Source organism: Rhizomucor pusillus, assembly GCF_041956525.1.
Source record: "Rhizomucor pusillus strain CBS 183.67 unplaced genomic scaffold VTP01scaffold_15, whole genome shotgun sequence".
In the NCBI taxonomy this organism is placed as follows: Eukaryota; Fungi; Mucoromycota; class Mucoromycetes; order Mucorales; family Lichtheimiaceae; genus Rhizomucor; species Rhizomucor pusillus.
Genome location: NW_027192157.1, coordinates 309,427 through 328,116, shown reverse-complemented (window position 1 = coordinate 328,116; position 18,690 = coordinate 309,427). Strand labels below are relative to the sequence as shown.

The 18,690-nt window shown below is 46.1% G+C and overlaps 9 protein-coding genes across 9 annotated transcripts; 4 read left to right on the top strand and 5 right to left on the bottom strand.

Moving 5' to 3' along the window:
• Window positions 1-37: 37 nt before the first annotated feature.
• On the bottom strand, window positions 38-2,134 carry VTP01DRAFT_3102 (uncharacterized protein; the record flags this gene model as incomplete). Its single annotated transcript, XM_069381637.1, has 8 exons — window positions 38-156; window positions 219-516; window positions 591-769; window positions 840-867; window positions 936-1,270; window positions 1,337-1,618; window positions 1,686-1,758; window positions 1,826-2,134. The coding sequence occupies 8 exons, from the start codon at window positions 2,132-2,134 to the stop codon at window positions 38-40; spliced, it is 1,623 nt and encodes a 540-aa protein (XP_069236749.1).
• A 358-nt stretch (window positions 2,135-2,492) lies between these two features.
• Window positions 2,493-4,321, bottom strand: VTP01DRAFT_3101 (uncharacterized protein; the record flags this gene model as incomplete). The annotated part of the gene is made up of 5 exons (XM_069381636.1): window positions 2,493-2,683; window positions 2,746-3,542; window positions 3,611-3,804; window positions 3,864-4,102; window positions 4,165-4,321. The coding sequence occupies 5 exons, from the start codon at window positions 4,319-4,321 to the stop codon at window positions 2,493-2,495; spliced, it is 1,578 nt and encodes a 525-aa protein (XP_069236748.1).
• A 320-nt stretch (window positions 4,322-4,641) lies between these two features.
• Window positions 4,642-5,358, top strand: VTP01DRAFT_3100 (uncharacterized protein; the record flags this gene model as incomplete). Its single annotated transcript, XM_069381635.1, has 4 exons — window positions 4,642-4,788; window positions 4,852-4,969; window positions 5,035-5,183; window positions 5,257-5,358. The coding sequence occupies 4 exons, from the start codon at window positions 4,642-4,644 to the stop codon at window positions 5,356-5,358; spliced, it is 516 nt and encodes a 171-aa protein (XP_069236747.1).
• A 516-nt stretch (window positions 5,359-5,874) lies between these two features.
• On the top strand, window positions 5,875-7,369 carry VTP01DRAFT_3099 (uncharacterized protein; the record flags this gene model as incomplete). The annotated part of the gene is made up of 5 exons (XM_069381632.1): window positions 5,875-5,877; window positions 5,950-6,130; window positions 6,271-6,561; window positions 6,659-6,950; window positions 7,015-7,369. 5 exons carry the CDS (start codon window positions 5,875-5,877, stop codon window positions 7,367-7,369), a joined length of 1,122 nt encoding a protein of 373 aa, XP_069236746.1.
• A 634-nt stretch (window positions 7,370-8,003) lies between these two features.
• Window positions 8,004-8,876, top strand: VTP01DRAFT_3098 (uncharacterized protein; the record flags this gene model as incomplete). Its single annotated transcript, XM_069381631.1, has 1 exon — window positions 8,004-8,876. The coding sequence occupies one exon, from the start codon at window positions 8,004-8,006 to the stop codon at window positions 8,874-8,876; it is 873 nt and encodes a 290-aa protein (XP_069236745.1).
• Window positions 8,877-9,894: 1,018 nt separating this feature from the next.
• On the top strand, window positions 9,895-10,682 carry VTP01DRAFT_3097 (uncharacterized protein; the record flags this gene model as incomplete). The annotated part of the gene is made up of 3 exons (XM_069381630.1): window positions 9,895-9,949; window positions 10,031-10,420; window positions 10,513-10,682. The coding sequence occupies 3 exons, from the start codon at window positions 9,895-9,897 to the stop codon at window positions 10,680-10,682; spliced, it is 615 nt and encodes a 204-aa protein (XP_069236744.1).
• An 827-nt stretch (window positions 10,683-11,509) lies between these two features.
• Window positions 11,510-12,466, bottom strand: VTP01DRAFT_3096 (uncharacterized protein; the record flags this gene model as incomplete). Its single annotated transcript, XM_069381629.1, has 1 exon — window positions 11,510-12,466. One exon carries the CDS (start codon window positions 12,464-12,466, stop codon window positions 11,510-11,512), a length of 957 nt encoding a protein of 318 aa, XP_069236743.1.
• A 774-nt stretch (window positions 12,467-13,240) lies between these two features.
• VTP01DRAFT_3095 (uncharacterized protein) lies at window positions 13,241-14,433 on the bottom strand (the record flags this gene model as incomplete). The annotated part of the gene is made up of 5 exons (XM_069381628.1): window positions 13,241-13,605; window positions 13,669-13,764; window positions 13,822-14,031; window positions 14,090-14,156; window positions 14,233-14,433. The coding sequence occupies 5 exons, from the start codon at window positions 14,431-14,433 to the stop codon at window positions 13,241-13,243; spliced, it is 939 nt and encodes a 312-aa protein (XP_069236742.1).
• A 464-nt stretch (window positions 14,434-14,897) lies between these two features.
• VTP01DRAFT_3094 (uncharacterized protein) lies at window positions 14,898-17,790 on the bottom strand (the record flags this gene model as incomplete). Its single annotated transcript, XM_069381627.1, has 6 exons — window positions 14,898-14,914; window positions 14,980-15,912; window positions 15,979-16,162; window positions 16,237-17,195; window positions 17,263-17,407; window positions 17,488-17,790. The coding sequence occupies 6 exons, from the start codon at window positions 17,788-17,790 to the stop codon at window positions 14,898-14,900; spliced, it is 2,541 nt and encodes an 846-aa protein (XP_069236741.1).
• Between the last annotated feature and the right edge of the window lie 900 nt (window positions 17,791-18,690).

The window sequence follows — 18,690 nt, the reverse complement described above, 5'->3', positions numbered from 1 at the left end:
AAATAGGCACAACTTCCTCGATAACCATGGTTATTAATCAATATCTGTTCTTGAACACAATGGTAAGATCTTTGGATGCCGCGTTCTGGAAGTTCTTGAAATGAAGCTGACCCTTGTGTATCGAATCCTCAGGCAACATCCATTCAAATTTGCGCACTATGTATCGAAAGTCGTAAGTGGCTTGCTAGAAGAGCTTGAGTTTTTACTCAGAAACTTACAAAGCATAGACAGTGCAACGCGTTGTTCCGCGATGCTAAAGTTCATACCGATGCACTGGCGTCCTCCGTTGCTGAAGGGTAGCCAAGCAAGACCCTTTTGCTGGTCGGCCTCGGCGCCTTCTTCGAACCGTTCCGGGATAAATTCGTTTGGATTGACCCATACGTCTGGATGACGTTGGATCGTCGATATATCAACGGATACAGCTGCATCTTTTGGAATGAATAGGTCTCCTGCGTACATATCTTGCACCGCCCTGCGGCTGTTTATAAACGAAGCTGGCGGTCGAAGGCGCAGAGTCTAGAAACAACATTGGAATGCATTGTATGAGCCCTCTTTTCTTCTCTAAATGCTTCACAAGCATTTGTACATACCTCTTTGATAATCATGTCAATGTACTTGAGCTTCTTCAATTGCTCCGGTGTTGGTAGAACATCCTCGGGATCATTACCAAGCACTTTGATAACTTCCTCTCGGGCTTTTCTCTGTTTATCAGGGTATCTGGCCAAATAGTATAGAGCAAAAGACAATGCGTTTGCCGTTGTTTCGTGACCTTTTAAAGATTTAGATATTAATCTCAGAATTCCTCATCAAGATGAACAAGTATGCGTCTTTTTGCTTACCTGCTAGGAAGAAAACTGCCAAGTTACCCTAAAAGGATGCAATAAGCTCAGCATATGTCGAGTTATATACTTGTAAATGTAAAGTGTAGTACATACACGAAGTTCTTCATCTGTTGATAATCCAGGGGCACCGTCGAGCTCGCCTTCCAAGATCAGAGTCAAGAGATCCTTCTGATGGTCAGGTGTATCATGTTTGCCATGAGCGCGTCGTTGTTGGATTTGCTCACGCCTCTTTTGTGCCATGGATAACAACAATGCATTGAGCTGGTCAACACCGCGCGACAATTCTGCCCGGGATGGTCTAAAATGCTTCAATATCGGGTCCAGCTTGGGTGCAATGAATACCAATGGATCACGTAAATTAAGTCGAATACTGTCGTAGATCTTGACATACGGCGAATTCTCATCGTCCAAAGCATGGAAATCAAAGGCTGGTATATCGTTCGTCAAATCAATAAGAATTCCAAATTAGATTTATACAGTATACTCTGTCTTACCGAAAAGACCTAGCGAAAGCGCATCCAATGTCATTCTTTCCATAAGATCGTTGATAATCACGGGCTTGCCTTGGTTCTCGTCAACAACGTTGTTCACTTTGCGCATGATCTCTCCAAACAGTTCAATGGGCATTGCACGATGGAATGGTGGGTTCATGGCCTTGCGCTGGCTTTTCCAATCATCGCCGTTTGATAGCACAATGTTGTTTTTGCCTACAAATTTAACCAGCGGGTGGGAATCTTCCAACATGGAGATTATACTCTTGTGCTTCGGAAAGTTATCTTTCATGTGCGATGAGCCGATCAACATTATCCAAAGCAAAAAAAAAGATCGTTTTTAAATGCTTACCAGTCTTTACCAAGAAGACCTTTGCAGCTACTGGATCAGTAACGAGAATGGTCCACCTGCCGCCAACACGTGTCTATACGTACATAGCATCAGATAATCATTTCACATAACAAGGGTTAAGAGAGATTCGTTTTACGTACCACGTATCCTTTTGAGTGATTCTTGCGAACCATCGGAAGCACGAGCCTATTCGATCGATCTTCCGGCATTTCCTTGGAGAGCACCGAGTACATGAAGCGAATAGGATTGACAGTTGGAAGATGTCGCAGGGGGGCCGGCGGTATCGTCAACAATCTGTACGCAAAGATGCCCACAGTCGCCAAGGCCAGCGCACGGCCGATCACCGCGCCTTTAATTTTTTGTTGGCTACCTTGCAACCACGCTTGTATCCGATCAATTACAGTTCGGTCAAGGAAAGATACGAGTTCTGCAGATTTGGTGATTTCCATGTATGTTTGAAATAAAACGATTTAGCTATAAGAGCGGATCAGGAATGGGTTTTTATTGGCAAAAATAGTCCATTGGTTTCGGCGCATGAACCGAGCTCAGTTGACTCATCGGAAGCTGGATGCGGATGATGCAAAAACCATTTTTCCGTCAACAACCACTTGACATTGTCACACGACGGCTGCAAGCAAGTAGAAAGTATGAGGACGAGTATGCTGTTAGGAAGGAAAGAGCGGAATTGTATTTGGCAGTTGTTGGGAGTTTTCGAGTCGAGTGTGTGTGGTGAGCGTAGGGTGTCTGCTGCTGTGCAAATTACAAATGTACAAGAGGATTTATGGTATCTAGTGTCTAAAGAGTTCTTTAAAAATGCATCTTAAAATGGAAAGGTCCACCACCGCCACCAGGGAAACCGCCGAACGGGAATCCACCTTGGAAATGTGCAAATGGATTTCCTCCATGGTGCTGGAACGGGAAACCACCACCAGGTCCTCCACCTTGGCCGGCTTCAGGATCGTATGGATCGTAGCCGCTATCGTATTGCTGTCGTTTATCTGCATTGAAAATCATTTTTAGCAACTAGATGTCAGTGCATACAGCGTGAGAAACAACATACCAGCATCGCTGAGCACTTCGTAAGCCTGATTGATATCTGCCATTTTCTTTTCTACATCTTCTTTGCTGAGATCACCGCTGTATTTGTCGGGATGCCATTCTTGAGCTTTCTTCCTGTATGCACGTTTGATCTCTCGCGCATCAGCGTCTCTCGATACACCCAAAATCTTGTAGTAGTCTCGGCGTTTGCTCTGTCGTAGCATTTGTTGAGCACGGTGGAATAATTGCTGTACTCGATTGTTCTGTCCTCCGCTAGCTTCATTTGCTTTTTCGAGGTCCCGCACAGCGGCCTCAAAGTCGTTCTGTTGAAGTTTCATTTCGCCACGATATAACAATGCGTCCACATTATCGTCTTGGATGGACAGTGCAGCCGAACACCATTTTTCAACCTTTTCTGCATCCTTGTTCTTTTGATCACCGTAGATTCTGCACGCCAAGTCGTAGCACTTGAGATGTAACCGTTTTGGCATCTTGCCAACAGCATTCAATTCCTTCTCCAAAGCTTCATACGGTGCATCGATTTCCGTTACAATTCCTTTTCGTGTCGCTGTACCTAGCAGGTTGTTGGCAGCTGTTGCATATTTCTTGGCTTCAAAGTCGCTTTGCACTTTGTTCAAATCCTTATCCAGTTTCTTCATTTGTCTAAACAATTTCTTGCACTGTTTCTGTTCCGGATCATAGTGAAGGCACTGTTTGATGTGTGAGAGAGCGCCCTGAGGTTCATACAAGGAATAAAAGTTGATGTTCGCGAGGCGCATTAAAATATCAGGATCGGATGGCGCAATGTGTGCTGCTCGGCTATAAGGATAAAAGTCTATATCAGTATTCCGATGCATAAAAACGTTGATGGACTACGAGTTGCTTACGTCAAATCACCAGTTGCTTCTTCAATTTCTCCCTTTGCAATATGGCACTGTGCTCTGATCAACCGAAGTCGGGCAAGTTGCGGTGCCGTCTGCACGATGCTGGAAGCAAGCTCGATGCATTCGTCGATCCGTCCAGCCTCCATTGCCTTTTGTGCTTTTTCAAGTTTGACTTTTGCGTCCGTCACTGCTTGCAACTATGTGTCTCCTGCGTTAGATTTTCGTGGCAGCATTGTATCAAGCGCCAGTCACTTACCAAAGCCGCGGCCTCTGCATCCTTTGGATGGGTCTTTGTGTATTTCTCCAAATCCTTTTTAGCCAAATCAAAATCGCCTTCCTTTGCATAGATCTTTGCCCGCTGGATCAATGCTTGGTCAAAGTCAGGTTTCAAGTCCAAGATCTTTGAAAAGTCCTCGACAGCTGCGTTGTTGCGACCAAGAGACAAGTAAGCTGTTGCACGCTTGTAGTACGAAAGATAATTGTCGGGATCCTTTTCTGTATTAATCTGCATGTTAGCCAAGTTTTTGCCCTGTTTGTAATCCACGCAATCGACTTACGAATGGCAGCGTCAAAGCTGATTACAGCGTCGTTAAACTTGCCGCTGCTGAGAAAATTGCTGCCCTCGGAGAGATATTGCTCTGTGCCTTTGTCGGCATACGTGGCTACAGGGAACAGCAGCGGTAACACGCAGGCCAGGAGGTACTGATGTCTCATGATTGAGCTACTGGAAGCAGGGAAGAGAGAGGTAACAATGGGTTGATTCATCGTGGTTTCAAGTCATTGGCCGTCGGTGTTGAAATTTTGCAGAAATGTCAGGAAACAACACGCGCACCGTAACCAAGGCAACTGTTCACAAGTATCATTCTTAACAAACAAAAATCTCGCTGTTGAATACCTTAGAAGAATAATAGACTGAAGAGTATCCTGACTGGGTATTTTCCAAGCAAGTGCTTGATTGATCTGGTGTTTCCAATAAAAGTGAGCACACGCAGTATTGTTGCACTCCGCTTTTCCTTTTACTTCCCAGGGTCATCATGCAAGATAAGACGGCTACACAGGATGACATCGTGCAAGGCATTCTCCAAGCTGTTCGAGCACATATAGCGTCAGGAGGAACTGGTTTAGAGTACGACAGTGCCTTTGATCAGTACCGAGTAGAGACGATCGGGTTCTTTAGGAGTGTATGTTTTGCTTGATCTCGACATTGCAGCACAGTTGAGCAAAGCTGATGATGGTGACGACAGATTAACTGGACAGAGCCGTTTCTGATCAATCTGATGATACTTCACGTTGTCCACTTTGCTGTTACGATGCTTGGGCGTAACAACACTAATGTTTTGACTTTTCAGGTCGTCCTTATGTGTAAGTTGGAGGTAGTTGTAAAACTCGTTTTCCATGGGAAAAATGACACCGTAGTCTCTGTGTAGTGTTTTCGGCATGGTTGGCAGAACCGATCAATACGTTTTGCAGAGACCACTGGGAATATTTTGCAGACGTAAACTATTTTGACGAGAATGGATTTTTCATATCGATGGTCTATGCCTTTCCGCTCTTGCTGAACGCAACTTTGGGATTGGTAACAATTTAGGGTACTAGAACGATGATGTATCTGTGAAATTGACGCAGAGTGGTTGTTATCACGACAACAGGTATTTATTCTCAGAATAATTGTGAACATGATTATCGACTTGAAACGCAAGCAAATTCGAGACACGGCAAAGAAGAACCAAAAAAAGAGCAAGAGAGAATGATGATCGTCGACCATCGAGACTCTGTGTTCCTGGAATTTGGGATTGTCCATTTTGACAGGTGACACAGAACAGAACGGACGGACGGGACGAGCTGCCAAAATTCGGAAACTTGACCAATTCAGTTCATTCTTGCGATTTTGTTCGCGACCGCCACCTCCTTGACAAAGTCGCAAAAAAAAAAGACCGCATACCACCCTTTTTGTGCTATGAATAGATTGTCGATAGCTAATAATAAATTAAAATTCGTGTCAAAAGGGATGCAGCCCCCTTTCCATGACGTTTGATGTAGCCATGGAATGATATCATACCAGGGGTGGGCGGATGGAAGAAGGACCGTGTGCAAGCACGCACGTTCATTGTTAACGGCGTCATTCCGGAACCATTGATCTAAAAATATAACCATGCTCCAGCAAGGAGGCAAAAGTGAAAAAAAAGCAGAACCGGTACAGAAACTAGCGCTGTTTTTCTTGTTTCTCTTCCCTCTCTCTCCTCCTTGTTTGCACTCCTTTTCGCTTCATGGCAAGTTCGGCTTTCTTTTTTGCTCATTGATCGTTACATGACGACACTGATCGTGCTCATTCGCGCAAACAGTGTTGTGGCAGTCAAAACGAGCCTAAATGGAAACGAGAAGTTGTCAGGGATCACAAGTTTGATTACGTCGATATCGACGAATTTTACGATCCTTCGTGCGGTGCGCGAATGGAGTATATGCTTATTTACGTGTTTGTCTTGAAATCATTTGCAGTGTACATTGCCGATTTATGGTCTGCTGGTAAGTCACCGTGGCGTATACACTAAGGGAGAGAGGGTGAGAACGAGTGAGTGTGTATATGCGCATACCTGGTTAAAGAGAATAGCCGGGAAAAGGACTTGCTTGGCATGTGTCAAATATCTTGTCTAAGTGCGCTCTAGTGTCGCTGCTGTCTGTGGGACAAATGTACGCTGATCCCGCTATTCCTCCTGAGGTATCGCGCTGGATTTTCTTAGCGTCGATCTTGGTTTCCTTTCTGCTACTAGGCTGGGATATCTTCAAGGCCAAGAGAATCATCGCGTCTCGTGACATTTCATACACTTTTACCAACATTATTGCGAGTCGATATTACTCGCTCAAAGATTATCGATATTTCTGCCTTTTTCGCCGTATCCAAAACTCAACAAAGCAAGTGGATAGCTATGCATTTTTTGTCTTTTTTACGCTCAAGGGTAAGAAACACGAAATACCATACCTGCTCACTTTCAAAATGCAATCACTGACAACACTCTGATTTTCATATATTCAACATTGTATCCTGGAACGCAGGATGGAAGCGATTATTGTTGACCGAGGCCCCGCGTCAAGTGATCAACATTGTGACGCTGATCGCTCTTGCCCCAAAATGGGTCCAGATGAAGGAAGGCACGCTGACACTGCACAACGCGGCTTTGGGCAAGAGCATCCTGCAACAGATCATGACAATCACCATGGCGTTCTCAGTGGCTATCTTTATCATCTCGTTCGGTTTGGTGTGCATAGCAGCGTTGATGTATGTGCCCTTGCTGTGCCACATACAGGGTAACCTGAAAGAATACTGCTGTCACAAGGTGGATAAAAGGTAATGGAAGAAAACAAGAAGAAGAAAAATAGAACAAGAGCCTATTCTGACACCGCCGATGCAGGATTACGGAAATACTCAAGAAACAAGCACGCAAACGTATCCAACGGAACCAGCGACAGCAGCTGCGCAGCGATAAAACCAAGAACAGCAGCAACGGAACAAAGTATGACGAGCTTCCACAGCCGACGTTGCCCAACGTAGATTTGGATACGCCCCACTACTCACCAGCACCCGGTTACTTTTACGCGTCCCATCGCCGCACTACTAGCATGGAGAGCGGTAGCGACCGAGTCGCGCTTATCCAGCATCCGCAGCAGTCAGACCGCCATTGGAACGCATATGCGGACGGTGCTGGAACACCGTACCTGGCACCCAATGCATCTCCTGCGCTTTCACCTTACTATCATATTCCTTGACGTCGTATTATTTTTAGTTTTGTGTATGTATTATGTGCGTGTGTATATATAATAACTATATGTATTCAGTACGGGCCTGGCGCGAAGCCAAAACTTGGCGCGCGTGGCTGTTGCTGCTGCCGAGCATCATGCAAGTTTGTAATGGACAGAGAGAAAAAAAGGCCTAATGTACAAATCTGACAGGTATAGAGATATGCCAATAGAAAGTGATCCACGCCAATTGCAACGCTGTGCAGCGCACGCGGCAAAATAAAGTGTGTCTCGCGTGGGGATGCTGTGCATATATTTTGGGTTAGAATATTGCTGCTGAGCTTGGCCGAATGCCAATGCTATCTAGCCCAAAATGTCGTTTTTTTGCCGAACTGATTATTTTTAGTCGATATGCACCCTGAAAGGGGAAGGAGGGGGTTGCAGTGGATTAAAACAGGGGAAACAATGGCCATTATGTCACCTGCAGGCATATGTAGACTATTTTTATCTTCCCAAGAAATCTCGCGTGTCTGTTGAGCTTACATATAAAAGTGATCGCCATCATGCCCTTTCCCCACACTGTCGAAAAAGCTCGCGACGTTTCTTTCTTCTTACATATACCATTGCCTCCCTCGCGCTCTCTCTCTCTAAACGAAAATTAATAATGCAATCGACTACTACTACGACCACTTCCTTCCCGTTCGAGTCACAACAGCCTCAACAGGATTTCATCATCAGTCCAATTGATTGCTCTCCAACAACATGGTCTTGTCCGCAATCGAGCACGCTACCATTAGAGGACCCGTTCTACGACATGCCTTTTATGTTCAATACCGCCATGCCTGTTATGTACAATTCACAGCCATTGCAAACAGTCTCGCAGCAACCATCGCCGCCACCTGCACTACTGCAACATCAGCAACAACAGATGCTGCAGCAACCACTGTCACAACCACAGCAATTGCCTCCGCCAATCACAACGCAGTTTGATGCTACTATGCATCATCATCTGCTCTCACCTGAAATTGCGACCGCGTCATCATCCCTACCGTCCACACCGTCCGGCACGATAGTATCTGAAGAATGGCTCTTTGTAAGCACCAACAACAACGGCAGCAGAGGCAATAGCAATCAAGACACAACGGCTACTACTACTAGTACTGCTCCTCGCGGCAGGAAACGCGCAGTGAGCGATCCCAACAACACGAACAAGAAACCCAACATGCAATATCAATGTCAGCACCCAGGATGCGGTAAATCCTTCTCTCGGCCATATAACCTCACGTCGCATATGCGTACCCACACTCTAGAGCGACCGTACGCATGTAGACATTGCGGAAGACGTTTCGCTAGACAACACGATCGAAACAGACACGAGAAACTGCACTGGAAAGTTAAACCTTATGTATGCCACAACTGTAGAAAACCATTTGCGCGCCTGGACGCACTTAACCGGCATCTCCGAGTACAAAACGGATGCGGATCTGTTATGCTTGCAGCTGCTGCCTTAGCTGCCTTTTACCATCCTTACTTGTAGTTTAACCGTCTCCCAACCTCCAACCTATACCCTCGTTTTATTCTCCTTGTCTCTCCGAATCACCTCATCATCATCTTGGTCCTCGTCATGTATATGTAATTATCTTTTTTTTCCTTTGGTTCAACAAAGCTGGCCCCTGATCTTTCTCTGTGCCACCGTCTGTTCTCAAAAGTATTAGGATATGGTTCCACAGCAGAGTGTGATGAGTCAAGCTCATTGGTCGCGGGAGATCCACGCGCCCTCCAGAATCCTTGTTCCGCTTCGCTGTGTGAGCAGCTGAGGAGGAAATATTGACAGAGGAGAGTATGTGAGTGTATGTGCGTGTTTTAAAAAAAAATTACAGAAACTGGGAAATATATAGAACAGCAAAGAATAGAGCGAGATTAAACGATAGGGGAGATATGCAGAGTTTGAATATGAGTTTTATTTTTCTAGATTTGTGTGTGCCTTTCGCTCTATACCTATCCGGCGGACTTGCATGGTTACGGGCACCCTTCCCCCCTTACTTTCGAACACACACACTACTCTCATAGAACACAACAACCCACACTCGTGGACGCAAAAACACAGCCAGGTAACGCGACCACGATGTACACAGACTCACCCCGACCGATGGCACCTCTCTTTTTTTTTGCTCTCCTTCTCTATCCCCCCCCCGAGCTCTTGACTTTAGATAATGGTGCCATTGGCGCGCGACGATCGAACAAGGTAAGTGAAAAAAAAAGAAGGTTTACCTGGGTGCCCTGCGGCAACGAAGCGAGGCACTCTGTACTACCGACAGTTGTAGCACTCGCGATAGAGATGGGCAGAGAGAGCGACAACAGAAGCGAGAAAGAGAGAAAGAGAAAGAGAGAGGCACACAGAGACGAACTCGCACTCCGTCTTTCTTCTCTTCCTCTTCTTTTCCTTTTATTTCCGCGACTCCTATAAAGGCCCTTTCTCTCCATCCCCTTGTCCTTCCTTTACCACGCACTACTTACCTACTCTGTCACCACCACCATCAACACCACCACCCGCCATGGATAAATTTGTCTTTTCTGCAGATTATCCTGCTGCCATGTACACTGCTGGAGGTAAAACCGCTGCGCGTTTTGACATACACAAGATAGAGTTGCATGCGCCTGTGCTAACATTCGAGTATGTAACAACGACAGCACCGCCACCACCGCCACCTCTCTATGTTAACCCGAACGTCGTTGCAGCGTCGTCCTCGTCGCCGTTCCAGGAACCACCTCTCATGGTGGCCTCGTCATCCTCGTCAACCACGACCTCGGCGTCGTCGTCATCCTTGGATGCGTTTTACTGCCCCGAGTTCCTGCAGTACTCGGAGGAAACGTTTCGCGACCAGCCCAAGCCAAAGAAGCAGCGGCAGGAAGAAATAAGTAACACCGAGGGACTCTCGACGGCTGAGATGCGTCGCCAGATCCACATCCAGTCTGAGCAGAAACGACGCGCCCAGATCAAGGACGGTTTTGAGGATTTACGAAACGAGCTGCCTGCGTGCCTCAACAAGAAGATGAGTAAGGTTGCGCTTTTGCACAAGAGTAAGTTCCTATTTCTTATTTTTTGTTTCAATGTAAAAGAAAAAGCCCTGAGAATGATGATGGTGATCTAATATGTGCGGTGTGGTTTCCAGCTGTGCAACACATTCAACATCTCAAGAACACGCAGGCAACCATCCTGCAGGAACTGGAGCGCCTCGCTCACGAAAACGAACAGCTCCGCAAGTTCCAGCACGACGTCTTGCAGCGACAAGCTCTCGAGGATATGTACCCTGGTGCTGCTGCTACTATGGGCAATTTGTAATAGTTCCTCGTCGTCTCCCCACAACAACAACAACAACAACAACAACAACCTTTTGGCGAGTGAAATCGAAAGCATCCTTTTTCTTTTTACCTTTCCACCAACAACAACAACAGCAACTAGCAACAGCGCAAACTCCTGCACAACACTACCCATTTTACAAGCAAATATTACACATTTTTCTCGCACATACGGGCAATTCCTCTGTCGCACACACGCAACACACAACACACAAATCTACCTTCTCCCTTCTTCATAGAATGACTTGCTTAAGCTAAAATTACCCTTAAGGTCTGTTTCTTCTTCTTTCTTTTCTTTCCCTTTTCTTTTTTGTTTTCTACGGCACACACACACAAATTTACTTTGTATCTCACTTTCTCCATCTAATGCTTCCCTTTTTTTCGTTTTACTTTTTCTGTTTTCTCTTCCCCATTTCTTTTTCGTTGAATGAATAAAAATAAAATGATTTTCTGCTAATCATCATCACTTTAATAAAGATCGAACCATTTCATCTTTTAATAGAACACACAGAGATTATGGTTTACAATATATTCTGCAAAAGAAAAGCAATGCAAAAATATGTGAAAAACTAAAGTAGCGGGCAAATAACAAAATAAGAGGAGAAGGTCTTTAGAAAAAGGAAAAAGTTTGTCAGGCAGGATATCGAAGGAAAAAAGATAAAAGATAAAAGAGGAACCATCGTGGGAGTGGGATAGACGTGCGCGCGAGAGAGGTAGAATGCTGTGGTTTGCATGTAACTTACGAACAATGGCCAAGATAGAGAGATAGAGAGAGGAGAGCGACGTAAACTTTTTCTACGGATCATAGTATTACTGGGAGGAGGAGTCTCCACCGCTGCTGCCTCCGCCTCCGCCTCCGCGAGGAGCAAACTCGACAGCGAGAACAATGACGATAATGATTATGATGACGGCAAAGATACCAAAGCAGATCCATTTCTTTCTGCGAGTCAGTCTTGCATAGTGAACAGCCTTGCCAACCTCCTGGTTGCCCTTTTCGAGATCGTTGACGACCTGGTATGAGCTATCTTCGATTTGGGTGAGGACCTTGCCCTGGTTCTCGAGCAAGAATTGCATTTCTTGGAAGAGCGAGGTGAGTTCCTCAACGCTCTTTGCTAAGCGGCGGATATCCTCGTGGCGTTCCTTGACGGCATCCAAGGTCTGCTGTCCCTCGTACCGTCGCTGCTCGTTTGTCATGGACTGCATGAGCTGCTGTGCAAACACAGCCGGTCTTCCTTGCTCGGCTTGGGAGATGGCCTGCTCGATTTCTTCGGGTGTTGCCGAGGGGTTCGCGATACGAATCTGTCGCTCGTACATTCTGGCTTCGGCTTTCTGGAAATCGACAGCAACCTGTCTGTTTTTCGAGATGGCATCCATGAACGACTTTGTCACATTCGAAAACTGGTTTTTGCGGATGGCCAGGTCCGTGTTACGAGGCGTAGGCTCGATCTCCTTGAGCTTGCTCTTCACGTGCATCATGATACGCTGCGTCTCGTCTGTCAAGTCCTCGAGCTGCCCGCGGATACGCGCTTCTTCCCGGGCGTCGGCCGCTTGCAGCATATTCCCCTGGAGCGACTGGATTTGTGCTGTGTTGTCATTGATGGTGCGGATGCTCTCTTGGATATGCGAGATTTCATTCAAAAAGCCATCCATCGAGGCAGGGTCGGATTGCGTTGCCAGGAGAGGGCGCATCTCGTACCGGCCGGGATTAGGGTTCCCGGAAGCAGCAGGTGCCGGGCGCGAAAGTTCAGCGAGACGGTCTACACTCATTGATGAGAAAAGGGCAAGAAGGGCAAGAGCAGTAAAACAAAAGAGGAACAAGAAGAAGGAAAAAAGAAGGAAAGGAAAATAGCGGCCCTCGTAAAAATAGCGCTGGTTGCAAGCTCCCTCAATCAAAGCAACAGGATCACCAAAAAATAGCGGGCAGTAAGAACAGCAGCCATATTTTGCAACCCAGCAGTACCTTTTTTTAAAGCTGAGCCCTCAGCCAAAGCTTGGGGGATCGGCTTGGCAGATTGTTTTGGTCAGGGTCGATCAAAATGTGTCAGATGGTGTAAACTAGGCCCAGGCTTGCTAAACCTGGTTCAACCACGCAAAACTGGGTCGCTATCACATTTCAATTGAGCGTTATGTAACAGCTCTAGGGCTACAATCATTTTATCAGGCTCAGAAAAAAATGGGATCTTATCACTCATGAATGCTAGCCACATTATTGCCAAATTGGGTTGACCAAAGAATCTGGATGTTTAGCCAAGATAATCACTGTAGGTCGATCATGAATATGTGAGGTTGAGCGTAACCATGAGTCGCATCTATCTACGAAAGCAGCCTATCTTCGAAAGCAGTCCAAAATGACACAATAATAGTTGGCTTAATAAATCTCAATGCTACCAGCAAAAAAGAATCAATGCGACCTTGTGGCGCCACAGCACGGCAATCCCGATCCGGGCGTTTAAACAAACAAAGCATTCTTCTTTCTTGTTGTTGCTACAAAGTAAAGTCCAAGGGTATATATTATAATATATGTATATTTATCGATCGTGCTCAACGGGCCGTTCCTGTGTAGCGTTCACCAGCTTCCAGCAACCCAACCGCTAATTTTAACGCATTCTCCACGCGAGTGCCAAGAATGCCCTGCTGTTGTTGTTGCTGCTGCTGTTTCTGGCTGCTCGAGTTATCATCGTTGTCGTCGTTGTCCTGATCCTGTTCCAGTTTCCGTTGCTGTTGCTGTTGTTTCTCCCGCGAAGCTGTGTTGATCATGATCGGTAATTGAAGTAACACTTTGCAGATTGTGATAGAAAGTTGCATTCTGCGCCAAATGTCAAAGTAAGACAGTCGCCGCAGTTCCTGTTGGAGCTCGTACAGCCGCATCAGTTCGAACTGTACTACCTTGTAGTATGTGCGTGTAGCTTTGCCTCGCAGTGTGAGCAGAAGATCTTCTTGGCAAAGGATCTATAAAAAAAGAAACTTACATAGCAGCAATTCGCGCATTTTCCGGAACGCGAGTTCGATCTGGATGACGGCGTCTTCGCTGATATGCATACCAGGATTTGTTTCATTCAATGCGTCTGTGTGCAGCGAATGTGTAAAAAAAAGGTATCACGTGGATGTGTATATATACTTACGTATAAATGCACGCATGGTCTGGAATTCACCATCCATCATTTCCATGAAAAGTTGATGTAGCACACGCTGGAGGGTCTCGTTCGGATGGTCGCCGTTTGTCCGTACAAATGGTGATCCAACACCTCCGATGGGATACTGTCCTGGTTTCGACAGGTCGTACATGAACTTTGATGAAGGGTTGCTCAACGTTTCATACGCAAGTGATAGCACTATATGTATATTTCATCAGTTATCACATTGCACACATTCAAGAGCACTAGGACGCACATTGGAAACTTTCGGTCGCTCGAGGGTACGGAGGAACGAATTTATCCGGATGGCACACTCGGCTTCTCTGCAAAGTATCATTGGATGGATGAATATTCTATTCTTTCTCTATATTGTATGCTCTCTCACACAGCATTATTTACCCTAATATATGCTCGCCGTATTTCTTCGACAGACGCATTTTTGTTGATTCCAAGCACCTGGTAATAATTTGCTGCATTCAGGATATCTTCAACCTGTTTGTATTTATCACGCTCGCCTCCTTGCCGCGAGCCTGACTTTGTTGTCGTTGCTGACGATGCCGTCGGTGGCGCATTGCTTCCCCACGGATTGATGAATGGCATTGTAAATTGTGTGTGTGCGATGCAAGAAAAAAGAGGAATACAAGGGGAAATGACAAGTCAGAATATGAAACGGGCTAGTAGAAACGGCTCCCTTAAACCAGGGTTAGGTTCTCCTTGGAGAGGTTGAAGCCAAGTTTTTGGTATGTGTGGAAGAAAGAGTGTGCAAAAGATAAGGGCCCAGGATCAGGCCTTGTTTGGTCCTTTCATGTGAAAATGCACTGTGCAAAAGTCAGTGAGCAGCAGCAGCAGAGACAGACAGATGGGGGACAACACGGTTCGCTTTTTTTACACCTTTTTTTATTATTTACTTCTAAAAATTGGAGAAACTGGTATAATCATGCTATGTTTTTGAACCGTTTTTTTTTTTGGTGTAGAGGAAACTCATGGTATATGTCATAGAGAGATGAGATATGAAGCCATGGTAAACATTTCGCAAGATAATGTATTATTTTGTTTTCCTTTTTTTACATGTAGTACATAACTAGCGTCAAATATCGTTAGCTTACCCCATTCAATGCTTGTTAAAGCTTGTTACTTTGCGCTTACCTTTCTGAAGCTCTTCTTTCACGGCAGCAAATGCAGCTAGTTGCTGTTCCTGATCCAGGGATTCCGAGGTGGCTTCGGTGTCAGACCAGTTTTCGCCGCGGCGATGAAAGCGTGCACGGGCAGCGACGAGGTCAGCGTAGTAAGCTGGTGGGACAATGGAGACTGCGCGGGTGGCCCGTCCATAAATGTAGCACAGGCGGTATGTTAGTTCTTGCAAAGAATCTGATGTGAACTTGTTCTCATCAAATAGCACATGATAGTGTGTCGGGCGCGAAGTGCCTTGCAATCCCGCATGCGATTGGAGATAAAAGTCGAATTCAAAAGGATGCACAATGTTGGTATCTACAACTGTGCCAGGAAGACAGTTGCCAGTGCGATCAGCGTCCTTTTGGTCAATCGGGAAGAAACGAGCATGGTGACGCTTTTGCACAACGACAAAGGTGAGCGTTGGGTTGTAGTTGGTGTCTAATGAGCGGCACGCAGCCTTGATTTGCTTGACTTCGTTGTCAAGGATCTGTCTGAACTGACCTTCGGACACACCGTCTCGGTAGAATAAAATGCGTTCGGGTTTCTGGCCGCAGTGCTGATAAAATCTCTTGAACAAGTCTTTGATCATGTTTGCAAGATCGGCAATGATTTCTGTGCGGTTGGCTTGGACGCGGATGGAGCTGGCGTAGCGCGAGGCTCGGGCATCCATGCTGGCACACACGGCAGCGATCGAAGGTCGGTTGAAATCACCAGGTGCAGGGTGCGTCACGTCAGCACCGAGAACAATGGTCGGTCTATCAGAAATGAATGGGATTTGCTTCGGTGCAAGGAACAAGTTCATGCCGCCGAGTTTCATGTTGACCTTGAGGCATACGTTGGCGCAGTATTGCTTTTTTGCTTCCATAATGTGTCGGCTCTGCAAGCACTGGGTGGGTATGCCGATCACTGTTATGTTTAATCGCCATGTAAGCTAACGTCCCGAAATTTCGGTTAATTTACTGAAATACTTACCGGTATCAGAAATACGTTTGATCTCTGCATAGAGAGGCACACCGGTGTTTGGCAGAATGCAGACAAGCAGCTGCGGGGGAGCCTTGGCGGCGTTGCCAGCTTGGAGCCACGCTTCTTTTAGAGCTCTGTCGATGCTACCTTGTGGATCATACGTTGCGATTGGAGGTTGTCGATTCAACACGGTCTATACAAGCGGTGCAACGAAACCAGTACATAAATATAAAGAATCATCTTGTTTTGCAGTGCTTGCTCGCTTACCAAACCAGTGTCAATAAACGTGGTGCACAGCTCACGAATGAATTTTTGAATGACAGGGACAGCCAAAGTAGTCATAAAATTGACAACAGCCCATGAACCGAGGGTAGCACCATGAGCGACCTTCTTGCCTCGCAAATTCCATGCACCGTTTTGAGGTTGAAATACGCCGTCCGCGCTAGATGGGTTGTACGAAATCTGAGGTGTCGGAAGCACTCGGGCATCCACGATCGTCATCTCAGGCTTGACAGTCATGCCAAACTGCTGCATATACTCGTTATCCTTGTATTTTAGTAGCTGGAACCCGTCGTTGATCTTATTTGCCCGCACAGATGGTTTCTGGCATGTGAACTTTATCATCTCGGCCGTCTGTTTCTCGTTGAGCTTCTTCATGAAGCGCTGCGCAGGCACAACTTGACAGAGCTCCATCGGCAAAAACTGTTCCCTCTTTCCGCCCCTGAGCACGACGCACGGCAAGAACGAGAACGCAAGACGTCGGTTGTATCGCTCCTGAAAGTACTGAGGGACAGTCTGCTCAGTGCCAGTCTGGTCATCCTTGAAGACGGTGCGGTCTGCAGACGATGGCGTAACCCTGAGAATTTTGTACTTGCGTTGCGTGTCTTTGCGATGGATGAGAGTGACCTTGAGTCCCTTGACCGACTTTTCAAGCTTGATGCGATCGCGCTCCGACAATCCGCGTCGAAGCTCGTCTACGCTCCGGCGGTTGAGGATCTTGGCCGCCAAGTCATGCAAAGGACCACTCTCGTAGAACGCCGTGGCGCTCACGTCAATATTGATCATCATCCTTCCACATGCAGGACGCGCCGATTGGTAGAATCCTTGCCAGACCTCTGCAGCATTTGGAAGCGGGCGCTTGTCTTGCGGCGTGAAAAACGAACGACCCACAGTTGCATACATCATGCTTGGCATATGACGTATCAAGACATCGAGCACCATAATACCTGTGTATAATGATTTGTATGTGAGCAAACGATGGCGTATATCGATATGCAAAACGTTGAGACTCACATGTCAAACAGTTGTTGCTAAGCGCTGCTTCTCCATTAAGGAACATTCGAAGTTCATCCATGTAAACTTCACCGACGTACTTGATCCGGATGATGAACTTGCCAGCTGGGCGTTTGACACCACCTTCTTGGTCTTGCAATTCCACCTAAAGGAGTTTCCGGATGTTGTCAACGCAGCTTGCGTAGTTGCACATTTGAAAAAAAAAGCCCAAAGAGCTACACTTACTTCATACTGCGCAGCTCCTTCGGGACCTAGTGGAAGCTTCTCAGGCGCAAACACGTTCTTACGGCCATCATACACAGGCCGTATTGTTCTCAAGAGACCTTGACCACCAATGTTCTCAAACGCTTTCCAGACCCTGCGGTACAAGGCCGGAGGTGCACTCGAGGGATCGATGGACACATCGTAGTGGTAAAGGTTCTTGGTCGGGAAGGAAAGCACCTCGAAAAAGTTGCTGCGAACGCGAACGGGTCGACCGACTTTACCAGAACCAGGTCGAAGGACATAATCGGTGAGTTGCAGAGCCATAGGGTAAGGACACGGAAGAAGGGAAAGCACGAGTCAAAAAAATTTTCGAATGAGAAAAAACGAAGGGAAAAGAAAGGCGGATGCAGCCGCGGTGGACAAACGCAAACAACTTTGAGCCCGTCTGTTTGTGGGGCCCTTTTTATAGTTTTCCATTATTGTTTTGCCATTGTGCGACACATCCTGCATCTGCATCTCAAAATGTTGTGGTCGCATATGCAGGTTTTCGACCACCAGACTTGACATCTTGTCCTACAAGTGTTATCACATCTGTACTCGATCAGCTGGTACGTAACTTTATTTCGTCCAGGAGCACTTTTACTTGATAACTACAAGTATTGTTTTGATTCTATCGGCTTGATCTGAACCCCTGCGCATTTCATTAAGTTCGCCTAGTGTTCCATGCGCTGCATAAATTCTCTTTGCCGCTCATGACCTCATGATACTTCTATTCTGGTGTAGGTATTAACAACATCTTACATACTTGCAACATTCTCAGTTCATTGTACAGCTCCGTCAATGACATCCCCTTTTGTTACTCGCTGCATGGTATTAATGAGCTTGTTCCTAAGTAAACCATTGGATCTTTTAAAAAGTTCCAAGGACTCTGCAAGATCTGCAAAAGTTTCACTTGGGTCAATTATATTTCCATGTTCATTATATCCAGAGTCATATTAAATAGGTCTATTGTATAGGCTTGCTATCAATGGTGCCACCCTTCATGTTTTAATCATACAAATATCTTTCACCCAATATCAACAGTTTATTCGACATATACATACTACTTTTCTGCATTATCTCGACTCGCTTATTGGTGAATCATCAAAAAAAAGTACCTTCAAGACCTGCACAGACATTCAGGTGGATTCCCTTTTTCTGTCAAGATTACACGCGCACTGGGCC